This window comes from Chrysochloris asiatica, unplaced genomic scaffold (genome assembly GCF_000296735.1).
Source record: "Chrysochloris asiatica unplaced genomic scaffold, ChrAsi1.0 scaffold00038, whole genome shotgun sequence".
In the NCBI taxonomy this organism is placed as follows: Eukaryota; Metazoa; Chordata; class Mammalia; order Afrosoricida; family Chrysochloridae; genus Chrysochloris; species Chrysochloris asiatica.
In genome coordinates this window covers 9,712,739-9,736,560 of record NW_006408556.1, presented here as the reverse complement: position 1 = coordinate 9,736,560, position 23,822 = coordinate 9,712,739, and the positions used below count along the sequence as shown (strand labels likewise).

Genomic DNA, 23,822 nt, shown 5'->3' with positions numbered 1-23,822 from the left:
GTTTCCGAGGCTGTAAATCTTTATGGGAACAGAACACCTCATCTTTTTCCCACGGAGCCGCTGGTAGTTTGTTTCAAACTGCTGACCTTATGTTAGCAGCCTGATTCTGAGAAAGATGTTTATTTTCTGAAATGCTTTTATAAATGGGATTGTTTCCTTAATTTCTGGTTCAGATTGTTCATTGCTGGTATGTGAAAACCCAAGTACTGATTATTGTGTTTTACCTTGTGTGTTGACACTTGGCTGAATTCATTTATTACCTCTAGTAACTGCCACATAGATTATTTGGGGTCTTCTAAGATTATGTCAGTTGTGAAAAGATATTGTGTTACTTTTTCCTACCTAATTGCTCTGGCTACAACTTCCAGTACAGTGTTGAATATCAGTGGTTAAAGCAGGCATCCTTGCCTTTTTCCTGATGTTATTCTCCATAGAGTCTGATGTTGGTTGTGAGTTTTTATAAATGCCGTTTATAAAGATGAGGAATTTCCCCTCTATGTGTATCTTGTTGAGTGTATTTATCATGAAAGAGTGTTGGATTTTGTCAAAAGTCTTTTCCATGGGACTGTTTCTGTTGAGTCCCTGACCACCTGTGAGTGGGCAGTATGTTCTTGTTTTTTGGTGTGTTTCATTTTGTTGTAGTTGCTGTTATTGTTGAACACTGGGCATTTTAGCTAATGTGATGTGGCGACTTTGGAAGTAAGATCCCCAGTTTTTCAAGATGTGCGGTTGCTCCTGCTACTGCTGTGACTATCTTGGACTGATTCCACAGAATTGGTATTCTTTGCTGTGTATGTTCTCTGGGATCAATGCTCAGTTATCACGGTAGTCAGATAATAATTGGACAGTTACTTACTTAAATGACTTGAGCCAGTCTGTCTCCCAAAATTAGATGAAGGGCTCTGTGTGTGTTTGAGAACACCTCTGTGTTCCTTAACCTCTCTGGCAATTGGAAACTTCTGCCTTAGCCTTCACTTTCTTCTTGTACAGAGAGCCTCAACGTCAAGCCAGGTGTGATGTGTAAGGACGTTCTTAGTCTCTCCTTGGCATGTGCATAACCCTGCACATTGGCGTGGTCTTTTAGAGTCCCAGGATATGGTAGAGGTTTTTAAAGCCCCTGACAGATATCTCATTCTGAATATTTTTGTTTTAAATTTTTGGTCAGCATCCTATGTGCCTCACTGATATTGCAGCCTCAAGCAGCTGTGAGGTTAAACAGCTACTGACTGTTTGCCACAAACTCCCTGAGTATAAGGCTATTTGCACTGAATCAGTGGAGTCAGATCCAACACAAAAGACAAGTTCTGTGACTGGGCCTTTTCCAGAGCATTGCCAGAGAGATCAAATCGTGTAAAAATTCTGTGGGGCTTTTGAGGGGCTCATAGCCTGTTCTGCCCACTCCTGTGGCTGCTGGGACTGAAAAGACTATTAGGTTGCTAAGCTGCTGATTTTCATAGCTGCTGTGGTTGTAGTCTGGAGAGGGAGCCCTGCTGGTGCTGTGGGTTAAGTGCTGCTAACCAGAAGATCAGCACTTCTAACCCAGCAACTGTCTCCTGGGAGAAAGATGAGGCTATCGTCTTCTGTAAAGATGGACAGACTTGAAAACCCTATGGAGCAGTTCTACCCTGTCCTTTAGGGTCACTGTGAATCAGAATCGACTTGACGGCAGTGGCTTGGATTTTGGTAGGTTTTTGTTGTACACGACTGCCATTGAACAAGGGAAAGAGGAATCATCAGAACGCCACAAAATTCACTTTTTTTACTGAGATTCGATTTTTTTTTTTTTAATGTTTTATTGTGAATTGTGTGATAGTCTACATGGGAGAACATCAGCTTTACATTCATTCCATCATCCATCATTTCGTTGGCATAGTTATCATCCTGTCCATGCATCCTCACCCAACCAAGGGATGTACCCTGTAAACCTGCACCACCACCACCACCACCATAGTCCTCAGCCCCTTTCCATCTCCCGAGCCCCCAGCCCCACCATCTCTTGACGTTGTCTTCTCTGTCTCCATCCCAGGCCTCATTGCCTCTCTGGGTAGGATTCCGCTCTTCGCTCTTCTCCATTAATGGTCCCAGGGTCCTCCGCTCCTAGACTGATAAATTAATCACTCCCCTCTTTGCTACAAAATGTCCATCTTTAGATTTCCAACTCTCACAATCAGTCCTGATAACAATTATTCACTATTGTATCACAAGAGACCCATCTGTATTTCGTTTCATCAGCCCTTCCTGGACAGGCTGGACACCACTCACTGGAGACTCTACCTTCCTCCACGCCCTCTGGATCTAGGTTCCCTCTTGAAAGCTTGTAAGCCAGTCACTTCTTGCCTTTGTATCCCTCCCCCCATTTTGGGTAGCCAATGTCCAAGTTGCCCATCCCTGTCTACCCTTTGTGTGGAGAGGGTGGGTATAGTTCTTGCAGCAGGGACTTGTTTCCTCTTTTGAGCTACTGCATTTATAGGTGTATAAATGAATTGTATCAGATGATGCTTTTTTCCTCTTCTTTCTTCTTAGAGTTGAGCTCTGTTTATCCAGTCATTGAAGTCCAGTCAAATGGGCATAGTCTGCAAGTGTGGGTGTTCTTACGTCTGTCTGGCCTCTTTTATCGGCTGACCGCCCCACTCTCCACTCTAGACCTCTGTGGCTGTGTCACTGACTCTGAGCCCATGAGTCCCCAGATGTTGCCTGGCTACTGGCCGACCAGTTCTCCATCCGGGTTCACAGTAGTTTGCTGAACGATGTAGGGCTTAGCTCGTCGATCATTTTTCTTAAGTAAACACTTCCTAGCTTGTTGGGAGCCTTTGGAAAAATTCCAGGATAATTTCTGAAAACCTTGATTTTGACCATTTTTGTCAGTGTTCTCTCACTATTTTAAGGGAATAGTGGATTTTCTGAGTTTCATACTCTATCACTCCTCTTCCTTTATTTTTCATCAGAGTATTTTCCTTTTTGTTGTTGTTAAATGCCTCAGAGTCAGTTCCGACCTATAGCAACCCTGTATAGGGTTTCCGAGGCGTGACTGGTGAACTTGAACCACCAACCTTGAGGTTCAAACTGACTTTGCAGTCAAGCGCATTAACCTTTTAGGGCATATGAAACTAGAAGCCCATGAAAACGCCGAGTGCCCCATGGAGAGAGGGCACTACATTAGGTTATAATTGTGGGGTACTGTAGGAAGATTTGTTGTTGTTATGTGCCGTGGAGTCGGTTCCTACTCATAGCGACCCTACACAGGGTTTCCGAGGCTGTAAATCTTTATGAGAGCAGACCGCCTCATCTTTCTCCCGTGGAACCGCTGGTAGTTTCAAACTGCTGACCTTGTGGCTCGCAGCCCGACTCATAACCACTACGCTACCAGAGCTCCTACTGTAGGACGATACTGGAGAAAAATGTTTCCTGTTTATATTCCTCAATCTAATTTTTCAAACTGTAGAAATGTAATAAATAAATAGCCATGGTGATGTGTATGGGCGGAACCTGTATCTGTGTATTTTATACAGCGGGTTATGAAACCTTGCCATCTGGCTTTGAAGAGGAGCTCATGTTAGAGGCAGGGATACTCAGACAGCTGAGAGTGAGAAGGAAGATTTCAGTGTAAAAAGTTATCAAACAACATGTTGCAGCATGCTTCTGTACACACGTTGTGTGTAGACTGTGTCTAAGCCATAAGGAAAATGCTACCACATGCTCTGTATGTTTTTCTTTTTAAATCAGGGAATGCCTAATATGTTTTAGAACGTTCCCAATCAAAAAGCAATAAGCATTTAAGGTTTGATGCTTAATTCATTTACCTAAATCATTTATGACCAAGCAATATCATATATCTGATTGATGTGGAGAATGGGGCATTGCTACATCATTGGTGACAAATTCTGTTTAGGAGAAAGATTCTGCGACCACCCAGATCATATCTTCATCATGGTGGTTCCAACATCTTACAGGTGGACCATTTCAACAGTGTGTTGTTGTCTCCATGTGTAGATGCATAGAAAAAAAAAAAAAAATTAAACCTCTCAAAAAAGGAGAGTTGAGCCACACAGTAGAAATCCTATTTTATTCATTACCCTATTCACTACCTTATTAAGACCTTTGTAATCACCAACTAGGTCTTAATAAGGTAGTGAATAGGGTAGTGAATAAAATAGTTTTCTACTGTGTGGCTCAACTCTCCTTTTTTGAGAGGTTTAATTTTTTTTTTTTTTTTTTTACTTATTAAGACCTTTGTAATCACCAACTAAAGGAGCTCTGGTCGCGTAGTGGTAGCAGCTTGAGCTGCTAACCTCAAAGTCGGCAGTTCGAAACTACCAGCTGTTCCGTGGGAGAAAGATGAGGCTTTCTGCTCCCGTAAATATTTGCAGCCTCGGAAACCCTGTGCAGGGTCACTATGGGTCGGAACCCCTAACTCTTAACAACAAGAGCAATCACCAACTATACCTACATAACAGAAGAGTCATTAATTGATTACCAAAGATATTATTGTTCATTTTGAATTTGCATAAATGGCTGAGGATTTAACTAACCACTGCATAGTGAGTTCTACCCAAAACCTCTATGTTTTGAGGTGGCATCATGGCACTAGTTCATTTAACATGCAGACACAAAAGCATAATGAAATGTATCGAGAACAGCAGGACAGCATTTCAGCAGAAGTAGTAGAGCAGGAATCTCATCGGGTACAGAAAGAGGTGGTTCTCTGAGGTGCCATCTATCAAAAAGTTGATCACAACGTGGGTACCATTAGCTGACGTCACCACAGCTGGTTTGATGAGAACATCTGAGATCAAGGAGCCACTTGTATCACAAAAGAAGAAAGTGAAGCTGCCCTAGTTTGCTGTTTCTTACAGTATAGATAAAAGACTCACTTTTGAAAGTCTGCATCATGTCATGCTCATTTTTCAAAGCCTTTCTAAATGATAGTGGTCTACAAAGCCTGAGGCGGTCCAGGGTTCTGAAGACCACCATCAAATCCAAGTCTGCACCGCAGGGCTGAGGAGCACATCTGGACCAGCATCATCCCAAACAGTCATTCATTCCAGGAACGATGAGGAGAAGAACTCTTAGAGGATTCCAGTGACGCTTGTTGTTGAATAGTGAATTACATTACAGAGTACATAGTGGCAAAGAGTGTGAGGCTTGTGGTCTAGGAGGAATCCACTGCTGTGTGTATTCATCACACGAGGTACCAGGTGCCAGAGTAGAGACATGTTTCCCCAGCACCTCCCACTACTACCAGCTTGAGGTTAGCAGCCCGACTTGTAACCACTATGCTACCAGAGCTCCTTATTCTTACAGAATGGTGTCTTTTTACTAGTGCTTGAGAAGACTGTCAGAGTCCTGGTGTGGTGCTGCAGGATAAACACTAGACTGCTTACTGGAAGGTTGGTGGTCCGAATCCACCAGTTGCTCCTTGGAAACCCTATACGTGATGGACATGTGTTGGAACCGATTGGTTGGCACTTAATAACAAAAACAACAAATAAGACTGTTTGTTAGAGTATAAGCCATGGAATACAAATGCAATCACCCCTTTGGATGTTACAAGTGCGCCATTTCTCTACTGCAGTGTTCTGGCAGGTTACAACGGTACCATCTTTGCATATGGACAAACGGGCAGCGGGAAGACATTTACCATCACTGGCGGAGCGGAACGATACAGCGATAGAGGCATTATCCCAAGGACATTATCTTACATTTTTGAGCAGTTACAAAAGGTATGACGCTTTAAGTTCATTTTTATATTTAATATAGTCAGCAGAAATTTACAGTAGTTAGGAAATTTATCATGACATTTTATTATATTGTACCTAAAAGAGGAAGAATTACTGTGAAATAGCTCCAGCTTTTACATTTAAGTAAAGTTTGGGATTTTGCTGATGAAGTGGAAATTAAGAAGGTGCTTCTCATTAAGGGCTGCTGTTTCAGCAAAGGTTCAGGGGGCATTCCTTCTGATACACCCACAAGGGGAAAGGAGCATATGACACCTTTTACCACTTAATGTCTTACAGTCCTCATTAGGAATCCGAGGAATAGCTGTTTGCCAAACAGAGCTTTCTTTAGCTATTAAGCACTGAATAGGATAATATGATTGTTCCCTTTTCATGCTTTTCATCGAAATCCAGAGGCTCACTAGAGTAAAACTCCTACAGAAATTAATATTACCTTAAAGAGGAGTTCCATAGCTGTATTACATGCATAACTTATTGAGTGCCTACAAGTACCTGCTCCTTTTTCAGCATTGAATGCAGCACTTAATACAATGAATGAGATAGATACACATTACACATAGCTGTGTTTTATAGATACAGCATTTGAGTTCCAGGCTAAGTGTCCTTCTTGGGTCCGTGTTGTATAAGGACCTGATGTGGAGTACCATCTCAGGTTGGTCTGATGCCATAGTCTTTGGTTTTGCTTTTATTTTTGTGGGGTTTTTTTTGTTGTTGTTTTTTTAACCACTGCATCTGCAGGCTCTGTATCTCAGACTGGCTTCGTTTTCTCATTGCATGTGAATGAATTCTCTACAGTGAGTCACTGAAATTCTCTGGGTCTCTGTTTTCCTCTCTGTGAAAGCAGGGACTGCATTTTACTAGAGGATTTCCAGTGTGCCTACTAGTTCCAACAAGCCTTTGGTTGTTCTAATCCGTATAACAAATATTCTAACTAGGTCAGTGTAACAGTCACCTCAGAATTCTCAACTCTGAGCTGTTTGCATTTTGAGTTGGAAAAGAGGAAAAGAAATCGCTGAGATCTGCATACTTCTAATTTCCATCCATAAAGTAGTAATTAGCCATTAGTTCAGCTCATCTCTCCCTGGCTCAAGCATGCCAACCCTGCATGCCAGAAAATTTGTAAAAGACTCGAGTGTAGTGTATATGTTGGCTCCAAAGCCCTTCTTTCATTTGCTCATTTATTTCAGAAATTATCTGTTTTGTTTTATTCTCAGATTCCACAAACAGGGAATACAATGTTCAATAGTTTTTGCTGTTGGGGACTAATATGGAAGTCTGTTGTCTGGGGAAGATGGTTGAAGTTGGTGCAGGCAGACATGGTACTGAGAAGGTGTACTACTTACACAATGTGACTTTGGGACTGTTATTTAATGCTTCAGTCTTGTGGGGTTTCTCTGAGGACTGAACATGCTGTAGTCAAAGATATCATCCACTTTTGGGTACACCATAGATGCTCAATCCATGATAGTGATTACTACAGTCATTAGTACCCGTATGTCTGCATGTGAAAGTGTTCTAGTGACACAGTGGGTTAACCATTGGGCTGCTAATTACAAGATCTTGGTTCAATCCCACTGACTGCTCTTCGAGAGAAAGATTTATAGTCTCAGAAACCCTACAGAGTAGTTCTTCTATGAGTCAGAATCAACCGGATGGCAATGAGTAGGATCTGCCAAATGATTACTGACTGATTCAGGGAAGCCTTTGAACTTTCAGAGCAAATGAAGTCACTTCTCCCCCAATTAAATTTCACTGAATAAAACCAAACCTTTCCCAATGGAAAGTATTTTACTTGTCCCTTTTTAAATTTCGTTTTTGGTTACTCTCCTAAATACTGACCATCTGTTAGGTTCGTTGTTTTAAAGCTGTTTGTCATTGGCATTAGTCTAAACCCCCTTTCATTCTGAAAGATACTAAATAACTTCCTGGGCTTGGAGAGAGCCCATCAGAACAATTGAGAGCCAGGGAAACTCTTCCTAAGTGGATAGCTTTCCACAACCGCGCACAGCACATTCATTAGAATCCAACTTAACTGTGATGAAACAAGTCAGAAGCAACGTGGCAAGTATCCGAAAGTCTGTCCATGTTGTATAGCTGGAAAAGGCAGGCTGCTACTCAGAGACCCCAGCTGACAACCTGAGAGGGACACAAGGAGTGCTCTAGAATTCTAATCGGGAATATTTGACATATGTCAAGTGTTTACTTCAAGATAATACTGGGCCTGAAATGTATGTGAGTCTGATAGGAGCACATTTTCAATGGTTTCAAGAGAAGAAAATTGATACCATTTACTTTAGGAATCACTGCTCATTACTTTTGAGTATTGTGAGGTTCAAACTTGTTTTGGGGCAGAAGAAAAGGCTGTCTGCAGGAAACATGTGTGTTACATTACTGTCTGGCAGTCCTAAACACGAAAAAGCAATAAGAAGGAAAAGGTAGCTTTGCCACATAGCTCAGTGAATTTTAAGTGTGTCTTCCAATAAAAGTCTAGAAAATGCAGAAGCTGGGGGAGCCAAAGGTATTATTCCCGTCCTCTCAGAGCAGTGGACCAACCATTTTCCTGAGTTTTTATGATTGCTTCTAATTTCTGAAAGAAGACAGGGTCGCCATTGCAGACTGACATGCAAGTTGGCCTTTCTTTCAGCCTTTCTTTCGCCTTCTGTATTCAAACCTTCGCCTTATGGAGGCTTTCAGGAATAATACTAACAGCATCAACAGCAACAGCAACCATTTGCTGCTGCCTGTTATGGGTCACACAGTCTTTTAGGGTTTGAAGTAAACCATTTGCCATTGAGTCAGATTTGACTCACGGTGACCCATTAGGTCAAAGTAGAACTGCACTTCACAGGGTTTTCAGTGGCTGGTTTTTGGAAGCAGATTGCCACGCCATTCCTCTGAGGCACTTCTCACTAGACTCAAATCTCCAGTCATTTGGGTAGCATCTGAGTGTATTACCCAGAGACTCACAGAACCTTATTTCTCAGTCCGTTCTGCAAGTTATGGGTTATTATCCCCATTTTCATGATCAAACAACTGAGGATAAGGGTACAAGCACACTCAGTTACAAATGGCAGATCCAGTTTTCAAAGCGCTATTTCTTTCTGAAGCTAGGATCAGCTCAAAACTGATGTTTTAGAAATGCTTGCATTGGGCAGGAAATCATGATGTTGATAGAGAATGCCCTTGTTGGACCTTTGACGTGCACTGAGAATATTCAGGACAGGGATTTAGTATATATTGTTGTTGGTGGTGTTAAGTGCCATTGAGTCAGTTCTGACCCATAGTGACCCTGTATAGGGTTTCCAAGGAGCAGCTGGTGAACTTGAACTGCCGACCTTACAGTTCAAACGGCTTTGCAATCTGACGCATTAACCCACAATGCCACACCAGGACTCCATAATGTATATTGTTGTTGTTAAGTGCTGTCGAGTCGATTCCGATCTATAGCGATCCTGTATAGGGTTTCCAAGGAGCAGCTGGTGAGCTTGAACCACCGACCTTGCAGTTCAAATGACTTTGCAGTCTGACACATTAGCCCACAGCACCATACCATATTACTCCTGCTGCTGCTATGTGCCGTGGAGTCGGTTCCAACTCACAGCGACTCTGTACAGGGTTTCCGGGGCTGTAAATCTTTACGGGAGCAGGACATCTCATCTTTTTTCCGTGGAACAGCTGGTAGTTTCCAACTGCTGACCTTGAGGTTTGCAGCCCGATTCATAACCACTATGCTACCAGAGCTCCTTTTAGAATTCCCTTTTTCCAGGAGCATTTCATGGGATGTCTTTGGAAACATTCTGGAGTAACAGTCACAGAAAGTATGTTGTCTTTGATACTGCTCTCAGCCGAGTTACAGCTCCCATCATTTTGTTGTGTTTTTGGGGTGTTTTTTTTTTTATTGTTTTATTGTGAATTGAGTGATAGTTTACATGGGAGAACATCAGGATTACATTCGCCCTATAGTATTTCGTTTCATTGCCATGGTTACAGTCCCCTCCATGCTTCATCATTCAGCAGTATTTACGTCTATTACCTCTGGGTTTTTGTTGTTGTTGTTGTTTTTAATGTTTTATTGTGAGTTATGTGATCGTTTACATGGGAAAACATCAGCTTTACATTCACCCTATCGTATTTCGTTTCATTGCCATGGTTACAGTCACCTCCATGCTTCATCATTCAGCAGTACCTGCATCTATTCTGGGCTATACAATCATCCAAACATACATTCAGGGCTATACAATCATCCAAACAACCAAAAGGCACACCCTGCAAGCCTCCCCCCTAGTTGTTGTGTTTTCTTAAATGATGCTGCTGCGGGTTAATGCTCTAGACTGCAAAGTCAGCTTGAACTGCAAGGTTGGTGGCTCAAGCTCACAAGTCGCTCCTTGGAAACCCTCTACAGGGTCGTTATTTAACAACAATGTAAGTCACAGGCCATTGGTCAAGATAAGCAATCATTGTTCATGCAGGCCTGCAGGATTTCCAGTGTTTCATTGATAGAAATGTGTTCAGCAGAGCTTCAGGTCACGTTGCCACCCAAACAGAATACCAGGACATGGAATTTCAGCTGTGGTTTCAGTGCTGTGTTATAGTCATGTGCTGTATGACAGTTGTCTTCATCCCACATTTACTTTGTTGTATGGAGTCCTGGTGTAGCGCTGTAGGATAAGTACTAGACTCCTAACGATAAGGTTGACGGTTCCAATCCACCTGCCACTTCCTGGAAACCCTACATAAGGTCTCTGTGAGTGGGAGCCCACTCAATGGCACTTAACAAGCACAACAACATGCTATGGCAACATATGTAGGTGGTTTGTTAAAATCAGAGAGTCGTATTACTAATGGTAATATTATTAGTGGGGAGGATGATGACTCCGTAAGGTAAGCACTGGACTGCCAGCCACAAGGCTGGCCATTTGAACAGCTCCATGAGAGAAAAATGAGGGTTTCTGCTCCTACAAAGGTGAACAGCCTCAGAAACCCTGTGCAGGGTCACTATGAATTGGAACGGACTCAACAGCACTTAACCACAACAACACTATTAGTTGTAGATAATATTGGTCATATTTATTTAAACTTGAGGAACACCTAGGGATTCATTATCCAGCTTTCTCACTTTAAGGGTGTAGGAAGTAAGGCATGTGACATGGTAAGGGTTCCCAACTGGTGAGAGCAGGGCTGTATCTTTGGATTTGCAGGCCTCTGTTCTCGATGACTTGTTCCTCTCTCCTGAACAGCACCTGTTGAATTGGTGGTCTCGAATCCAGGTGGGAATCAATCAGGAATCAGCCTAAGTAAATCCTCTGCATTAGTTGCCACTATGACCGCCTGCCAGCCTTCTTGCAATAAATGCCACTGTACTGTTCTCTAGGGAGGAACAGGATGAAATTTGCAGAGATGGGAGCATTTGTAGTTCAGGAGGAAAAAGGTGTTTTTGTGTGTCTGCATGTGCTAATAGCTGAGCCCAGAAATTTCTCAAAAGCTGAATAAAAGTTCCAGATTTATTTTGTCTGACAAGGAGTGGGTGGGTCCCTTTTGTCTGTTGGAGGAACTGAGACAAGGACCTGTCACCTTAACCTTTATTTAGCCCCATTACATTGTTGCCTATGTTATTACATGCCCGCAATGACCCATAGAAAACACCTCTGTCTAGCCAATAGCCCTGTGTTCCTGATTTGCCTACTTGGACCAAGAAAAATAACCCAACAGAGCAATTAATATCCATTTTTACTCTTGCCTAACTTATTTAAACTATTTTCTGTACCCTGGAATGCTCTTCCATCGTTATTTCTCTGAATATTAGAAAACTAAAGAAAGAATTTTGATTAAAGATGGACACTATTTAGTTACTGTAGTTTTAAAATTAAAGTGGCGATCTGTGTTCTTTTATGAAGACTATTCACAAAATGTAAACTTATTTCTTTATAGTAAACCCACCTTCTTGAATCTAGAAAGCAAAAATGGTGTAGTATGCAATTCTGCAAACAAGTTGGTTCATTGTAAGCATATATTGACTTTTTATGCATAACATGGAACAAATGAAAAATAACAGACTGAGGTTTCTTGTAATCATGGGTGTTGGCTATTGGAATTAAAAAAAAAAAGATTTATGCATATGGTAACTTGCAGCTTGAAAGTGTCACGAACTGAAAATGTAAACCATACAACGTCACAGAGAAAAGGAAAGAAACAATGAGGAAGCTACAGTGATAAATGTGTTCATCTTCCTCTAAACTGAATTGTTATTTATAGCCATTAAACAATGTCTTTCCCTTTTCCAATCAGGACAGCAGCAAAATATATACAACACACATTTCCTATTTGGAAATCTACAATGAATGTGGTTATGATCTATTGGATCCAAGACATGAAGCCTCCAGTTTGGAAGATTTGCCGTGAGTCTCAAAACAACAAAGAATGGGGAAAATTGCTTTCAGATGTTCCCTTCAGTTGTTTTCTTTGAAACTTTGTATGTTTCTGGTCTCAGTCATAATTAGCAAACACTGGAGAATAGGATCTTTTTGTAATATAATGGATTTTTTTTACCCTGGTTATGACAAATGGACAGTAGTGATAGCCTGAAACTCATTTCTTGGGAAACTCTCTTCTGGAGTCGGTACAAGTGAGAACAATATTGAGTAGATTGATGGCATAGGACAGTACCACTTTACTGTTGCCACATGAAGCCCGTTTACTCCTCTAATTGTGGTCTTCCTCTGAAGAAGGTATTCGAATCAGAGTTCAAGCAGCAATTAGAGATTCTAAAAGGGAGAAAGTAAAATCTGAAGTTTTCCTTCAAATGCTGCTCAGCTTATTAACACTAACATTGACATTCGTTTCATGACTGAAAAATAGTCTCTTCAGAGACTATTACTCATCAATGGTTAAGCTACACTAGCAACATTTATATAGCATTACTCTTGAATATTTGCCAAAACTAGCCACACGACATGGCTTCAAAAAGTTTGTGGAAAATTTCCATTACCTTCCAATTCCATTTTCCATAAACCTTTTGAAGCCCCCTGTATATTAATTAATGACAGTTCATATGCTTTTATCCAGATATCTTCTTCAGACATCAGAAGTTGCCCAGAGCTAGAAAACCTATTTTAATACTCTTCTTCTTAAACCTTCTAAAATAATTTTAAAAATACAGATGAATCCTCTACCCCAAAAATCAATAAACAGTGGCTTATTTTGGTATGCAGAGAAATACAAAATAATAAAGAAAATGCAATACATAACATACCCATTTTTATATTTGTAATCATTAATGCTGGTTGAGAATTTTTGCATACTCTGCCTTCTATTCCACTTATGATATTAATGAGATGGAATTAGGTAAGAGGCTTATTGTGTGGACTCTGATTATTTGTATAGGAATTAAAAGAAAGGGAAGATTACTGACTCCACTAAAGAAATCGGCCTTAATGAAACAATTAGAATTGGGTTGGCCAAAAAGTAAAACTCTCTGCATAGGAGGCCAGGAGCAGCAATGTTAAAGACATGAAGGAATGGTAGGGAAAGACTGTGTGTTAGGGAGGCGTGGGAAATAAAAGCAGTAAGGGAGGTTGAAACCACCATTTGTAGGAACTTAAATAACAGACTTTTAGTTTAAAATGTTAATCCTAAAATTTAAAAATCCTAACCAATTGCCATGGAGTTGATTCTGACTTACAGCACTCATTGTGTATTAGAGTAGTACCTGTGCTCCATTGGGTTTTCCAAATTTCCAGATTGCCAGACTTTTCTTCCTAAGTGCTCCTGGCTGGACCCAAATCTCCAACTTTTAGGTCAGCAGCTGAGCATTTAAGTGCACCCCCTATTTGTGTCTGCTGTTAGGTGCTATCCGGTTGGTTCCCACTCACAGTGACCCTATGCACAACAGAACAAAACACTGCCTGGCCCTCACAATTGTAATGTTTGAACCCACTGTGTCAGTCCATCTTACTGGAGATCATCTTTATTTTCACTGATCCTCCGCTTTACCAAGCATGGTGTCCTTCTCCAGGAATTGGTCCCTTCTGACAGCATATTCAAAGTACCAAACATGTATCACCCAAGGACTCCTTTATTCTAAAAGGCTTCTGAATTACTTTCTAGCTTCTAGTTTAACCTATATATAGCTACACTAAATCTTGCTTAAAATTATTTTCATCACCTCTTCACTTAAGATCCAGAGATTCACCATAGGTATGATGAGCAAGGCAGAGGAGATAGAAAACCAAGAGAAAGGCACAGAATGAAATGAAATAAAATAAATAGACTGTGCTTAGTTTTGTAAAGGAAGGTGGTTCACAGAAGATCGACACTTTCCTACTTTTACTGACTGAAGATATTAAGCCCAGAGAAGTACGATTTACCCTAGGTTTCAAAAATAATTGGCAAATGATAGAGCGAAGATTAAAAACCAAATACTCTCACTTTCAAGTCAGAGTAGTAGAAATGCTTTCAAGATATTTGCATGTGGGCCTTGCCAATTAAGGACCAAAAAAAGAGATTTCCATTAGAAAACTTAATTGAATGGTGATGAGGCATTATATATATATAACTTTGGATCTAAGAATACTATATCTAAATAAATTCTTCAGAAGTAGGACGTATGCTTGGCTAGGTTTGGTAGTCTTTCTACTGCCTACACCATAGTAAGTACTCAATATACATTTAGAATGATCTGTTGCATTAGTAAGTAGACTCGTTGAAAGACTAAATATAAAGGGAGAAGAACAGAGGGTGTGGACTCAATGAATCTGAGTCCAATGAATGTGCTCGGGTACAAGTTTACTACGGGAAGAAGCCCTGGTGGTACCTTGGCTAAAGCAACTGGTCGCTAACCGGAAGATTGGTGGTTCGAACCCACCAGCCCACTCTGGGTGAAAGATGTGGTAGTCTGTTTCCATAAAGATTTACAACCATGGAAAAACCCTATGAAATAGTTCTTCTTTATACTGTAGGGTTGCTATGAGATGGATCAACTCAACAGCAGTGGTTTGGTTTGGGTATTATTATGGGAAGACCTTAGAATGAGATGAGAGAACACTGAATTTTAAGAGAGTAGTGTAATATGGAAAAATGGAATTAAAAGATAATGGGACTTTTCCCATGAACTTTTTGAAGCTGCCTCATACAGGTAGGCAGTCTCTTGGTTACAAACTAGATCCATTTCTAAGAGTGTCTTTAAGTCAACTTTGTAGGTAAGTTGGAATAGGTACATACCGTTCTTATTTAGACTTATTTTATTTAGATAAAAATGAACGATGATAGAGCTTTGGGTTAGGAATTGGGCTGCAAATTGGCAGGTCAGCAGTTCAAAACCACCAGTGGCAACTCAGGAGAAAGATGACGCTCTCTGCTCCTGTAAAAATTTACAGTCTTGGAAACCTTATATGGGGTCGCTGTGAGCCAGTTTACTCAAAGGCAGTGAGTTTTTTGGGTAAAGAAAAAAGCCTTTTCAAGGATTTAAAAACCGTACTCAAAGCAAGTGAAGGTCTTTGTGATGAAGAATTGTTTCTAGTAGGAATTGGTTCATTTGTTTCAAAGTGAAGTTAGATTTACATAACATGGAAGGTCAAGTGAAGGGAACAAACCTAGGGCACACAACCACCATCACCACCTAGGAGCCTTAGTGGCATTGTGGGTAGGCGTTGCACTGCTAACCACAAGGTTGGTGTTTCAAACGCACTGGCCACTCCTTGGGAGAAAGATGAGACTCTCTGCTCCTGTAGAGATTTACAATCTCAGAAACCCGATACAGAGTCACTATGAAATCGACTGGATGGCAGTGAGGGCTTGTTAAGTTATTAAAACAGTTGACTAATGACCAAGAGATTGGCAGTTTGAACCCACCAGCTGCTCCACAGGAGACAGATGTGACAGTTGGCTTCTGGGAAGATTGACAGCAGTTGTACTCTTGTCTACTTGACAGCAGTGGGGAAGAGCACATCTAAGTTCTCCGTACACAGGACATTTGTAACCCTGTGACTTACTGTACAAAGGGCACTGGATTAGAAAGCAGGAAATTCAGGTTCCAGTCCCAACCCTGCTCTCTTACCTACATTCTTGCACTTTTGTGGATTTCATTTTGTCTGTTAAATGTTGGTATTGGTCTTCCAACCTCCAATGTCTAGAGTTCAGTGGTGGGCTTCACAAGTCAAGCCATATTTGGTGACTCATCTCCCTTTCACGCAAGAGTAAGAAGTGATTAGATGTTTTTTAAGGCCCTCCTTCCATAAAAGAAAAGGCAATACCTAATTCAGTCTGTGTCCTCAGAACTTTTCACTTGGTGGGGTTGGTAGTTATGTGCCGTGGAGTCGGCTCTGACTCATAGCGACTCTGTACAGGGTTTCCGAGGTTGTCGATCTTTATGGGAGCAGAAAGCCTCATCTTTCTCCTGCAGAACAGCTGGTAGTTTTGAACTGCTGACCCTGAGGTTAGCAGCCCTATTCGTAACCACTACGCTACCAGAGCTCCTCGAATTTCCCACTTACCTGTTGGTTAAGTGCTGTCGAGTCAGGTCTGACTCATAGCAACCCTGTATAGGGTTTCCCAGGTGTGGTTAGTGGTTTTGAACTGCCCGCCTTGCTGTTCAACCTTTCGGTCCAGTGCTTATTCTAGATACAGCGTCGCACCAGGATTCAGTTAACAATGGTCAGCTTGTCTCAACAGATGTTGCTAACTTTCTTTATTTTTCTTTCTTCGTCTTTAAAAATAGACTTTGTTTTTTAGAGCAGTTATAGATGTACAGAAAAATTGAACAAAAAATACAGAGAATTTGAATATGCTCCCTTTTCCCTTAGCACACTGCTTCTGCTATTACTAACAACGTGCATTAATGTGGTGCATTTGTTATAATTGATGAACCATTATTGGTGCATTATTATTAACTAGAGTCCATAGTTGACAATATAGTCTTTGTGTCAGACAAAAATGTCTTTGTGTCAGACATTTCTGTGGATTTTGACAAACGCATAATCTCAGGTGCCCACCACTGTATTATCCTACAGAAGAGCTTCCTTGCACTGAAAATGCCCTGTGCTCTCCCTTTTTGCCCCTCCTCTCCCTACCTCTGGAACCCCAGGAAGCTGCAGACCTTTTTAGTTACTGATCCTTCTTTAAGAGCTTTGCCCTCTTGATGGAGAATCCAGCTAGATGGATTGGCACTGTGGCAGTAGTTGTGAGGATGACCGGGCAGTGTTTCGTTCTGTTTTGTATAGGGTCCTATGGGTCAAAGCCAATTTGACAGCACCTAACGACAACAGCAACTTATTGGACAATGAGTTCCCTGACACACATCAAAAGTGACCTCTGTTGCGATGCCGATATGTCCAACAAGCTAGCACCCCCAAAAGAGAAAGAAGATAAAGAAAAGTGAAATAATTCTTTATAATACAATGTCACCATTGATGTACTTAGATTCGATTAAGAATCCTCTCTGTTAACCTAGCTTCACATACACTAGAACCAGGACAAGCTCTAATTCTAAAATCCTGTCTTATCTGGTTGACTTATTTCATTGTTGTAAAGTAGAAAGCCCCAGACACTCTGAATGCCTTCCAAAAATAGTAGGCAAAATGTCTGTTGACCTTGGTTCCCTCTTGCAATCATCCATGTGAAGAAAAATTGTAAGACACTCATCGGAACTCTTCCAGTTTCTTGTAAGGCGTTTAACTATGTAAATTCAAACTCCCGGTCATTTGGGGGTTGCACAGTATTAGCCATGGGTAATAATTAATGACTGAGCAATATAGGTCTCCAATGATCACTACTGGATGCTCTTCTCACATCCACTATGCCTCCTTTTTTTTGGAGGAGGACGATTGTGTATCATTGAGTCAGTTCCTGCTTGTATAGGCTGTAAACCTTTATGGAAGCTGAAAACCTCATCTTTCTCCCAGGGAGCTGCTGGTGGATTCAAACTGCTGACCACTGATGGGATCTCAATTGGTTTGGCATTTTCAGTTTTAAGTGAGCCTCTTGACCTCAGCAAGCTTTGGGTTCAATGGATGCCAAAAGTGTTGTCAGAAGATCAGCTACCTTCAAAGAACTTATCTTTCCACCAGTCTTTTAAGAAAGATAGAACCTAATGAAAATGATCTTATGGAACAAATTGTAACCAGGGACAAAGCTTGGATTGACCAATACATTCAGAGAACAAGGCCCAATCAAAACAGTGGCTTCTGAGGGATCTGCTGGGCCAGTTGAATTAAAGGCAGAGAGGTCAGCTCATCTTGATAGATTTTTTTCAAAGGACCAGGTTAATCCTAGGAGCTTACTATGAAGAAGTTTTAAGAAAACTGAAAACTGCATTGGCAAGAGAAAACCCAGGAAGCCTGGGTTTTTTTGCATCACAACAGTGCATTTGCTCAGCAAGGACTGCCCTATGAGAATTGCACTGGGAAACCTTATCCATCCACCGGACACCCTGATCTTGCTTGCCTCTTCAGATTTCCTTTTGTTCCCTGACATTTCAGTGTGGTCGAGTCCTGCTATGGCGCTGAGGGATAAGCAATGGACCACAAGGTCATTTTGAACCTCAGAGTCTCGGTGATTCAAACTCAACAGCCACTCCTTGGAAACCCTGTATAGGGTATAAGGTCACTATGAGTTGGAACTGACTCGCCGACATATAACAACAACATTTCAGAGGAACACAATATGAGTTCCTTGAGGATTCCAAAACTGTTGTTTTGACGTGGTGTGAATTGATCAGTACAGAATTCTTTGGTGGAAGAGTGCTGTCGAGTTGGTTCCGATTCACAGTGATTCTGTATAAGGTTTCCAAGAAGCAGCTGGTAGATTTGAACTGCCGACCTTGTGGTTCACAGTCCAGTCCTGATCCTACAGTGCCACACCAAGGGAAGAGTTAGAGAGATAGAAACACCACTTTCAGAAGTGTATAGACCTACATGGAGGATATGGTGAGAAGCAATCACGTCAGATTTTGGTATTTTTAATGAAGGTTTCTATGATTTTGTAGCAATACTTTTTTATGTACCCTGATATACTTGAGGTGACAAAATGGAGACCAGATTAGTGGTTGAAAGGGGTTAGGGAAGGGAGGAGGGGGGTCCTTTTGGTGAGGGATGTTCTGCATATTGACTGTAGCTATGGATACCCAGAACGGGCCATGTGGTAAAATCACATAGAGCTGAGCTGAGCACGGGCACTCAGACACATACTGAGTGCAAGCAAACGTGGGCACATCTAAGTAAGACCGATGGGTGGTGTCAAAGCCAGTGTCCTGGTTTGATACTTAAGAAGGTTTTTTTGGAGATGCGTTGAGTGAAGTTGGGTAATGGGTACATGGGATATCTATTCCTTACAACTGGGTATGAATCTGCAATTATCTTAAAATTAAAAGTTGAATTTAAAAAAGCATTTGGCTATATCTTTTATATACACATACATATGTACATATGTGTATCAAATCTATTCTGTATTTAGTAATTTAAAACAAAAATAGAACTTTTATTTTAAAAGGATCCTTATGCCACGTGCTATAAATGGAATATAGTTAGAATCTAAGTATGTCTCAAGAAGAAAAACAGTCCGTTAGTTTTAACTCTAGGGAAAATAGTCACCTTACTTTGGTGTAATTTTAGTATTCCTAAACAAGAAAGTGTATTACATTTAAGATTCCAAAGACTGCCGTGGTTATTACAGTTAAAAAAAAAAAAGAGCAGAAGAGTTAGTAGACTGTGGCTTACAGTATTACAGTATTAAAATCTTGGCACTTTTAAAATAATTTTTCACCAAAGGGGAGGGGAAAAAAGTAAAGGCTAGGTGTCAATTTTAACTCACACATTTTAACGCCTATTGGATAATGAAGAAGAAAACTGGCAATAATTAAGAAAGACTGAAGAGCCGACGCCTTTAAATTATGGTTGTTGGTGAAGACTGTTAATTACACCGTGGTCAGCCAGAATGAACAAACCTGTCTTGGAAGATGCAGCCGAAATGCTCCTTAGAAAGGAGGGTGGTGAGACTTTGGACATGTTGTCAGAGGGGCCAGTCCCAGCTTGGTAAAGTAGAGGCTCAGTGAAAAAGAAGACCCTCAATGAGATAGTTTTCATAGTGGCTGCAACAACAGACTCAAAGAAAGCAGAGACTGTGAGGTTGGCACAGGGCTGGGCAATGTTTCGTTCAGTTGTACCTGGGGTCGCTATAAGTCAGAACCGACTCAGCAGCACCTAACAGCAACAACTACACCTTAACACTGCTAAGTGCTGCATGAGTTACAAAAATGATTTTTGCATAGTCCTTCTTCTCATGAAGTCAGACATATTTACTGAAACATTTATTGAGACCCAGCTCTGTTCCAGTCACTGGGTTTACTGACGTAGCCCTGCTTTCATGATATCATAGCTGACTGGATAGAACTCATACACAAGTAAGAGAGGCACAAAGAATGACAGTGATACCAAAAGAAAGAAATCACGTCAGACCAGGGGATCAGGAAAAGATTACTAGAGAAGGTGACCTATGAAATAGTGCTTGACAGAAGGGATAGGACTTGGGGCAGTGGGGGCATTCATGGGGGAAAAAAGGCAGGGAAGTTGGGAAGCATAGAGGTTTTTTGTTTTTTTAAAGTTTTTATTGTGAACTGAGTGATATTTACATGGGAGAACAACGGCTTTACACCATCATTTCATTGCAATGATTACAATCTTCTCAGTGCATCATCATTCAACAGTATTTGCTGACATTCCCTGTTTTGTTTTGGGGGGGTGGGGATATGTTCAGAGAAACACTCAGGAATATATAATAATTTAAACAACCAAAGGGCACATTCTGCAAGCCTGCTTCCTGGCTGCCAGCACCCAATCCCTCTCTTTCCATGAGTCCAGAGCCCTCAGCTGCTCCCTCTCTCCATGTCCTCATCTCTGCCTCCTCCGTGTCTGGTGTCACTGCTTCTCTGGATAGGGTCCTGCACTCTGCTTGTGCTCTTCTCCCTTGATGGTCCTAGGGTCCTCTGTGTTTGGACTGTAAGATGAACTACTCCGCCGTTTTTGTTACAAAACTTCTACTTTTACAGTTGTGACAGTTGCAATTACTCCTGATAACAAATTCTCACTATTGAATCATAAGAATCTTATCCCCATCTCTTTTCAGCATAGAGTTTGTTTTGTAACAGCTAATAGACCTGCTTGTATAGAAGCTAGTGAGGGAGTAGGTGACAACATTGAGACTGGAAAGATATGAATACAAGGTTTTGGCAAGCAAAATGTAGCCCTTGGAGCCTTATTTAATGGCGTAGCTTAGTTAGAGCTGCTTTGTAGGAAGAAAAGTCTGTAAGTAGAAGCCTAGGACTGGAAGAGATGAGATTGGGGTCAGGGACACAGAGCATCCTGGGAGACTATTATGGTCCTGTAGGTGGCAGTGGAAGTAAAATGAAAGGGGCAAAATGGGAGTCATCATCATCCAGCAGCCCAAAACTTAATTATGTGTCACTTGGTATGTTTGTTAAAATGCAAATTTCTTCGCCTCCACCCCCAGAAAATTATAATATGTTTAAATAAGCATCCCAGGTGATTCTGGTGCCAGTGATCTGCACTGTCTTAATCTTTTCAGAAGTGACCAGTAACATCTCTGTAAAGATGTAAAGTGATGGTGGTGGTTGTGTGCCACTGAGATGGTTCTAACCTTGCAGTTAACAGCCCAGCTCATAATCTACTACACTCCCAGTGCTCCTTCCAAAGAGCGTGATGGTTGTGTGCTTCTGGGTGGGTCTCTACTCACAGAAGTCCTATGTAGGGCTTCCAACGCTGTAAATCTTTACAGGAGCAGAAAGTCTCATCTTTCTCCCACGGAGCGTCTTGTAGTGGCCTTATGGTTAGCAGCCCAGCTCATAATCCAATACGTTACTAGGGCTTCTTTCAAACAGAGCTGTTGTTGTTAAGTGCCGTTGAGTTGGTTGTAACTCATAGTGACCGTGTGTAGAGTTTCCTAAGAGACTGGTAGCGTAGTGGTTACAAATCAGGCTGCGAACCACACAGTCAGCAGTTCGAAACTACCAGCTGCCCTGCAGGAGAAAGATGAGGCTTTCTGCTCCCATAAAGATTTACAGCCTCAGAAACCCTGTACAGGGTCGCTATGAGTCGGAACCCACTCCACAGCACATAACAACAACAGCAACAAAAGACTGGTGGGTCGGAACCACTGACATTGTGGTTCAAACTTACCTTGTGGTCCAGTGCATTGTTCTGCAGATGACCTCAAGGTTGGTCATTCAAGCTCGCCGGCCGCTCTTAGGAAACCCTATATAGGGTCACTATGAGTCAGAAAAGACTCAGCACTTAACAATATCAAAACCATTTAGTTGGAAAATGTGCACATGGGACATCTGAAGAGACTCTGCAAAATGTAGCTGCTCTTGATGATGCCAGACCAGTATGTCTACCTGAAAAACAACAACATATAAGGAGCTCTGGTAGCGTAGTGGGTACGAATTGGGCTGCGAACAGCAAGTTCAGCAGTTCGAGACTACCAGCTGTCCCGTGGGAGAAAGATGAGGCTTTCTACTCCCACAAAGATTTACAGCCTCCGAAACCCTGTACAGGGTAGCTATGAGTCGGAACTGACTCCAGAGCACACAGCCATAAGTGATTAGAGTTGTAATTGTCTTATGGGAGGAGCCTACATCAACCAATAATTTCCTACCATATCTCAACCCAGCCCTCTTCACACCAATGCCTCTGCCCCCACGACCCTCAATGATTTGTTTATTTTACTGGCTGTATATAGCAAGACCAAGTGCTGACTTAGCCCAGAGAGTTGGCAGTACTGCCAAGATGCTGAGCCAGTCAGAGAGAATGCAGTCTCGGTCAGTGAGATGCAGAGGTCTTACTACAGGGCCATCTGCACCAAGTGATGAGGGTCTTCCGACTCTGAATTGAAGGAGCCCTGGTGGCTCCGTGGCTTAAGTTTTGGGCTACTAACGAGAAGGTCAGTGATCCACATGAAAAATGAGTCTGTCTGCTCCTATGAACATTTATAGTCCCAGAAACCCAATGGAGCAATTTGGCCCTGCACCCGAGGGTCACTGCCTATGGCCAAGCCACCCTGAATGTGCCTCATCTCCTCAGATCTCAGAAGCTAATTTGGGTCAGTCCTGCTTAAATGGTTGGATGGGGTACTGCCCAGGAATACCAGGTGCTGTAGGCTTTAGGAGCCCTGGTGTGGCGCTGGAGGATGAGTACTGGACTGTTGACCACAATGTTGGCAGTTCACATCCACCAGCTGCTATGAGTCGAAACGGACTTGAGGGCACTTAACAACAACAACAACAACTTAGGGTCACTATGAGTCAAAATCAAGTCCAGTGCAGTGAATAAACTCTGAACCTTAATAGCAGTTTGCCTATATATGGCTTAGCAGTTATTGGCCTAGTGTTTTCAGATTTAATTCTAAGATAACTGAGGACTTTTTACAAACTAAAAGTTAGTTCTTATGAACCAGAAATGGGATGGGTTCTATTCAGGCTGGCTGGGTGTCCATTATCATTTAGTATATAGCCAACTCAACCTAAGAAAGAAGCCCTAGCAACGTCTCAGAAAGAAAATAGCAAAATAGCTGTGTTTTCCCAAAACCAAAGCCAAACCCAGTATTGTCAAGTCGAATTCCAACTCATAGTAACCTATAGGACAAAGAAGGTAGAACTGCCCCAAAGGGTTTCCAAGGCTGTAAAGTTTTGTGGAAACAAACTTGTATCTCTCTCCCACCGGTGGTTAGCTGCTGAAAACTTAATCACCATACCTCCTAGCTCCCTTTTACAGTAAGAAAGTAAGACACACACTCAGGAGATGCTTAAGACCTTTGTGCACAGTTTTTTGTTTGTTTATTTGTTTTCTGTGAGAAATGAAGGAAAGCACATACAGTACTGTGAATCTGGTTCTGAATGGAATATATGAATACTGTTCTTCCTGTATTAATTAATATATAGATTTAATGCAAGTCCAAGTAAAGCCTTAAGCACTTCAGAAATTATAGAAATGATTCTAGAGTTTATCTGGAATAATAAGCAATCAAGAAAAACAAAGGAATATTTGAAAGAGCAGGGAAAACTAGTGATACTATATATCAAATATA

General features: G+C 41.5%; 1 protein-coding gene across 1 annotated transcript in view; it reads left to right on the top strand.

The window, feature by feature from the left end:
* KIF6 (kinesin family member 6) overlaps nucleotides 1–23,822 on the top strand; it is a 512,465-nt gene that overhangs the window by 107,408 nt on the left and 381,235 nt on the right. The window contains exons 4-5 of the mRNA XM_006860583.1: nucleotides 5,573–5,720; nucleotides 12,021–12,130. Of these exons, the coding sequence (XP_006860645.1) occupies nucleotides 5,573–5,720; nucleotides 12,021–12,130 (258 nt within the window). The remainder of the gene's footprint in view (nucleotides 1–5,572; nucleotides 5,721–12,020; nucleotides 12,131–23,822) is intronic.